This window comes from Quercus lobata, chromosome 9, assembly GCF_001633185.2.
Source record: "Quercus lobata isolate SW786 chromosome 9, ValleyOak3.0 Primary Assembly, whole genome shotgun sequence".
NCBI lineage: Eukaryota > Viridiplantae > Streptophyta > Magnoliopsida > Fagales > Fagaceae > Quercus > Quercus lobata.
This window is the reverse complement of record NC_044912.1, coordinates 7169293-7176325: the sequence shown is the minus strand read 5'-3', so window position 1 is coordinate 7176325 and position 7033 is coordinate 7169293. Positions and strand designations below refer to the sequence as shown.

Below are 7033 nucleotides of genomic sequence, written 5' to 3'. Positions count from 1 at the left end.
TACTGCCCTAAGTTTTAACACTTGGCTTTGGTGCATGATTAATATATAAACACATGGCTTGGGTGCATGATTAATCTATAAATACTTTACCTATATCTTTTGGGCCATAAGTTTAAGAGTGTATTCCAGAAAGTCTATAAGGAAATATCTTATACAACCACCTTCCACCACCACAAGGAGTAGCTGCTAGTCAAAAGCTGATAGAGCAAAATTATTGTTGCTTTTTGCCATACCCAAAGATACTTTATAGAGATACACTTCACTTATTTTCTTACCGACTTGTTGAAATGTCGCTAATCACTTCTTTTAAGATCACATCATTTGTTACAACTTTTGTAATGGACAATAAGTACTCTATTAACAATTATTTTTATGTGAACTATAATTTTTTTTTTTCACTATTTAAAATTGACCACATCAAAATTCTGGCACAAAAATTATGTGCATACTAATCTATCATACTTTTCACACGTCCGACTTAAATTTTCCGCAACAATAATCATTGCTTGCCTCTTCTTTTAACAAGTGGTGAAACTGTGTATGAATATTCAGAAATAAATAAATAAAAAGTTGTTTATGAATAAATGTGTTGCTTTACTGATCCTACTTTGTATATAAAGTTATAAACTCAACACCTCTCTTCCTTAGCCTTGTCAAACTCCCCTCTCTCTCTCTCTCTCTCTCTCTCTCTCTCTCTCGTGCTCCTCACTGCAAATGTCTCAATACTTCGTAGAGTCTCCCAAACACTGCGCAAAGAAAGAACTGAACTTGGGCAAATTTCGCTACAAGAAGCTCTTCTACTTCTTATCTGCGTTTGTCTTCCCCTTTCTCTCATTCATTTTACTCATTTGGCTCATCTTACGCCCCTCAAAGCCTGACTTCTCCCTCAAAGAAACTAACGTCTACCAGCTAAACCTCTCATCAGGCTCTCACCTTCTCAACTCCTCTATCCAACTCTCTCTCTTTGCAAAGAACCCAAATAAAAAAGTTGGCATTTACTATGATGAGCTACAAGTTTATGCCGCTTACAAAGGACAACAGATAACAACCTATACCTCTCTTCCACCATTCTACCAAGACCATGAAGATAGTAATCTCTTATCAGCTTCTTTGGTTGGAACAGGCTTGCCTGTGGCTCAATCTTTTGGCTATGAAGTTGGACGTGATCAAACAGCAGGCAGACTAATTCTGAACCTCAAAGTGATTGGCAAGCTTCGCTGGAAAGTTGGAACTTGGGTTTCTGGGAAGTACCGTTTTAATGTCAATTGTGTTGCAATTATGGCTTTTGGACCAGCTATTCCAACAGGTCCACTGACTTCAAAGCAAGGGACTCTGTGTTCTACTACTATATGAAATTCACTAACATGATTAATTATTACCCTCTAGTGAGTTGTTTACATTTTTGGTTTTTTTTTTATTATTATTATTTTAATTAGCTTCTGTTTATGCATTTGGGAATGCTAAATTGATAATTCAGTACCTCTTTTTGATATCTACCAGTGAGAGTGGTAGGTATTAAACTATCAAAAAAAGAGTATACTATTATCACTATAGCACTATCATAAGTCATAATGTATTTGATGGTTATAATTAAACGTTGTATATATATCAATTATGATTATAAAGAAGATTGAAAGAATGAAAAGCTTGCTTTGTATTGTAAAAATGTCGTCTTTATCTTCTTTTTCTATCAGTCTGACTTTGATTTTTTTGCTTTGCATGTGTAATGGGCAATTAGAGAAAAGGAGGGTTTTTAACTTTTTATTTATTTATTTCTAAGTGGGATTTTGAGAGTGGAAGGATGGGACATATTGTTTCACCTTTGCTTCTTTACATGTTGATCATGGCAGAAGAAAATTAAAGAGACTGAGAGATAGAATTGGTGATGGGGGAGATTCCAATTTCCAGGTTGAAAAAGAGGTAACAAGAGAGGAAAATTTGTTTGCTTCCTTGGCTAAGGAATCTCAAAATTACGTGTCAATCCCTCACACCTTTAATGCTTAGTGGAATACATGGCCCCCATGAATCGCCACAAATACTGAACCTCTATATTATGTTCCATCAGGTCTTGAATCTTTTTTCTTTTTAATTACCTGCTTTTGAAGTTGAACCATACCCAAGTGACAGAATTGGTGAATATTGAAACGAATATACTGGAAAATTCATTCTAAGAAATGGAATGTTCATTTTTCAGACATTGGAGACATGCTTCTGGTTATGATTAAAAAAAAAAAGAATTTCTTATTAGAGTTAATTATTCCTGTCCATTGCAATAAGCAACATTGGCAGTGGTTAATTCATCTATTCTACCTGCCTTTGATACTATGTGAAAGTTGCTGTGTGATTGTGTGTGACAATTGAATGATGAGTGAAAATATGAAATAGCACACAAAAAGATTTATATGGTTCGGCCTAACAGGTTATGTCCACTTTAAAAATGTCTTTAACGGTTACATATTATATTAAACACTTGTATTATAATGACTACATGGTAGAGTTTATATATTAGAGAATGCTTTACTAACTCTTTGCTAACCATAGACTCACTTAAAGTTAATATGTTTGTTCTACAAGTACATGAGCCAACAATTGGATTGGGCCATTTAGACTATAATATATCTAACATATACATATTAAAACACTTAAGGAATCAATTCCCAATTTGAGATAAAACGAAGATATACGAAAAAGTTTAAGTTTTATAACTTAGTGGTATTGATTTGCTCTTCTATAAGAAGAATTATAGTTCAAATCCATTCTCTTCTTGTTTCTTGAAACAATTTTTAAAAATTTTTAAATCTAAACTCATGCATAATACAAGAAAAAAAAAGAGCAAGTGTAAGGTGTTTGCAACAAATATATGAATATCACTCTAGCTTGATAAGTTCTAGATTTTATATTATTGGTCTCTGATTAGAAAATTAACTTAATCGTCAGTCAAAAGTGCCAACAACCGAACTGGTTGTGCAGCCATATGTTCAGATACGAACAGCATGCACTTCGCTATTACCATCCACTTTTGGGGAATCAAAAAGGGAAATTTAAGATGGAAGAAAAAATATTTGCCACAAATTTCAAAAGTAACATAACTTTTTGAGGATTTCAAAAGGTAATGATTTTCTACCTGATACGTCGCTACACAACAAACTCAAGTTAGTTGAAAAATTCAACAAGAACACAATAAAATTAAGCTGCTAATGAAATGCTGGGTTGCAAATAAACCAAGTTGGACTCAATTTAGCAAATGAGCCAAACTGTCCTATTTTAGGCTTAACTATTAAATAAGTTAAACTCAAATATAATGATATGTGAGCAAACTCACAAGTATGAACTCAATATATATATATATATATATATAGATTTGAAGTGAATTTTGTAAGTTTATATGTTAGTTTTAAGATATTGAATAATACTTGAAATCAACTAATAATATTAATAATCAATTGTGTAGTGAAAGTTATATAAGGTTGGTGAATCTAATTTTTATAAGTCCATAAGCAAAAACTATTCTATCTAATAATTGAAATAATATAATTTGAACTATAATTTAGTCATTAATTATCAACATAGATTTGTGAATAAAAAAAACAAAATTGTTGTAATGTTTTCTATACATAAGAAAAATAATAAATTGATCAAATATCTAATAAATAAGCCTGAGCTAATTCAACCAAAAAAAAAAAAATTAAATATATAATTTAATTTGTTAATAGATTCTAGTTCGGCTCACAGAAATAAAGAGAAAAGAACAATCTTGGATTTTTAATACTCGGTTTTAACTGGATGGATATATTTACAGCTCTAATGAAGTGAGAATATTGTAATTAATCTGTCCATGGAGATTAATTTATTATGAATCATAAACTAGAAGCTATGGAGTTCATTCCACGATGCAGAGAGGTTCCCAAAAGTTTTGGACCCCGCTATCACATTCACAACAATCATTTCACACTTTCTTCTGGCCCCAAATCGCACTAACATGTACAAGAAAATATCCAGCACAAACAACTAGTCAAAAACAAAGTCCTAGACGCCTAGTAAGACAAGTAACCCCTATTTTTTCTTAAACTAACTTCAATTATGTTTGGTCCACAACATAATTTAATAAAAGTACAATAAAGTTAGGTAGCTAAAGCACTATATTTGAGTTACAGGAAGATTTCAAGCCATGTATATTATGAAAACTGCAACTTCTCTGCTAGTATATATTGCACTTAAGCAAGCAATGAATGAAGAGTGGGAAAATAATGTATTTATTTTCTTTAGTATTACTACAGTTGCCAACATTTGATGATTAAGAAAGTGTAACAGAATGTTTTATTTTATTTTATTTTATTTATTTTGTTAGATTAAGTGAATCTTCAAGCTTAGGCAAAGCATCCAACTAGTCTGCATTACATTACTTCAAAAATAGTTTTGCTTGGGCTTCGTTTTTTCACCACAACACACAGACATTGGAGAGGATGTGAAAAAATTGGTAAAGTATTTGGTGTCGATACTCGATAGACCTATTGCTTTGAAAATACTTCCTCCAGTACCCAAATACACCATCAAACATTTGTAAGATTAATTCTATATATTATATGAGTCCGGTTAACGATTCATAACAATTAATTATTTTTTTTCTTCTTTTTTTTAATTATTTTTTTAAAAAAATAATTCCTAAACTAATAACCTTAAAATATTCAGTAACATTATCCTATATAACCAAGAAAAACCCATAAATCATCCTATAAAAAATAAAAAATTTATCACCAATGACCAAAAATTGTTTTAAAACTTCTGATCTGATAATTGTTTTTAATCACATTGTCCAATGACCAATAGGTAATGGATCATCATCAAGTTTCAAAAAAAGAAAAAAAAAGAAAAGGATCATCATCAGGCGCCGTATATACGCACCCTTTGATAAAGCTAATAATGGCTTTTCAAAAAGACACTTTTTTTGTTCCTTTATTTCTCTCTCTATCTGAGTGAATAGAAATAATTGACCAATCTACGGAGGATCAAGAATAGTAAAAAGTTAAGCTTGAATGGTTGATAGTGATATCCCATATATGCAGCAGGTGATTCACCAATATACCTAAACGTCCACTCAACTTTAAGCTTGAATTTGACCATGCATGAAGAGAATAGGGCAAAACACTAGCTTTATTGTAATATCGTAATAAGATTTCAGCCATAGACCAAGGAATTTACTCAATCACAATAAAAGTTTCAAGCAAATAAAGAAGAAGTGAAGTTCATGATTTTTTAAGGAATTTAATTTAATTCAAATTTCTGTTGTTTTAAAGACCTATTGATGTAATTATGTACATCGTAGAATTAATACAAACATGAAATGAACAACTTCATGAAGAAATCACCTTTTTTTTCTATCAACAGATTCAACACATACCCTTTAAGATTTTTTTATATTCATGGGCGGAGCCACCTTGCTCCTTGCGGGGCCATGACCCCCAAAATTTTAAATTTTCTCTATAACATACATAGCAAAAAGACACAAGTTTCCTTAAATTAAGCATTTATAACTTGATGATAATAGATTGATTTTATTCTATGAAAGACTCACATTAGATATAATTTTGATACAAAATATTTTTTTTTTTTGGATATTTTGTATGACTACGGTGAACTAAACAATTTATAGATATATTAATGTTGATAATTTTATAAAAATACTATAACTCAGTTCCTTCGAGTAAAAAATCCTAGTTACGCCCTGTTCATATTCTATATATGACTAGTGATCAACTTCACACAAATGTCCACGTCTTGAATGTACTGATAGGGTTTTGCACTTTTGCTTTTCCCAATGTTGTGACTTTGTTCTATTGACACATGACCCAACATTAGCTTGTTGATGCCAATACGTCTTATCCAGGGATAAGAATAATTGTAAGGCACCAATCCAATCAAAAGAGAATAATAAGTGTAGAGGCCATATATATGCGAAAAACTAACGTGGTAGTCTCTGGAACGAATTTAGCTCATTTAGAATTTTTGGAGTATTTTATCAAATAAATTTTTTTAAATCTTAATAACTTTTTTATGATCTAATGATCTAAATTCTGTAATGTCAGCAGTCTACTAATAATATTCTTTTATATTTTGTTTGCAACATTATTTTATAATTTTAAGAGTATTATTAGTGGAATGTTGTTAAGACAAAATCTAAACCCTTAAATCATAAAAGAATGGTTAGGATTTAAAGAATTCTATTAGTAGAGTATCTTAAAAACTCTAAAGGATCTGAAACCAGGTTTCATATTTCCGACTAACTTTATTATACTCCCTTTTATTCTCCCATCATCCCTCTCAACCCAAACAATAATTCATAAAGCTATGTTTGGTTTGAGAGAATGAAAGAAAAAAGAAGAGAAAATAATAAGGAAATGAGAAAGAAAATATTTCTCTAGGTGCGTTTGGATGAATAGGGAAAGATGATAAAAGATTATTTTCCTATTTTATTATATATATAAAAAAAAAATTAAAAGTTGGATTATTTGGAAGGGAAAAGCAGAGGTTAGGTTAGTAAGTTATTCAGTTTTCCATTTTAGAACATACATTAAGTATCAAATTTAGGAACATTTTTATGAGAATTTGAAAATTTTGTGAAAAAAGTTAGTAGCTTATTCAGTTTTCCATAAAATGGTTTACTAATGAATGCCTCAACCAGTAAAACCCAAGGAAAAAAAAAAAAAAAAATACCTGACACCAAAGAATCTGCAAGGGCTACAAGGCAACAGAAAAGCACTATTTAGGCCGAGTTTACAAAGCCATATTTTTTTTAGGTTACAAAGGCAACAAAAATCTGTGAACATTATGGGCCATTTTGGGCACTATTCAGGCCCAGTTGACAAAGCTTGTTACCAGGCCTGATGTGAACATTGAAATCTTAAATTGGAATTGCTGAGGGCTTGAGAACTACCATGGACAGTTGACGCCATTCAAGATTTATTGGGGGAACAAGCTCCCATTGTCTATTTCCTGATTTGAGACAAAATTGAACAATTATGTTGTGGAAAGGCTT

The 7033-nt window shown here is 31.1% G+C and overlaps 1 protein-coding gene across 1 annotated transcript; it reads left to right on the top strand.

The window, feature by feature from the left end:
- The first annotated feature begins 649 nt into the window (after nucleotides 1-649).
- On the top strand, nucleotides 650-1645 carry LOC115960543 (NDR1/HIN1-like protein 26). Its single transcript, XM_031079476.1, has one exon. It carries the CDS (start codon nucleotides 715-717, stop codon nucleotides 1351-1353), a length of 639 nt encoding a protein of 212 aa, XP_030935336.1. The 5' UTR covers nucleotides 650-714; the 3' UTR covers nucleotides 1354-1645.
- The last annotated feature ends 5388 nt before the right edge of the window (nucleotides 1646-7033 follow it).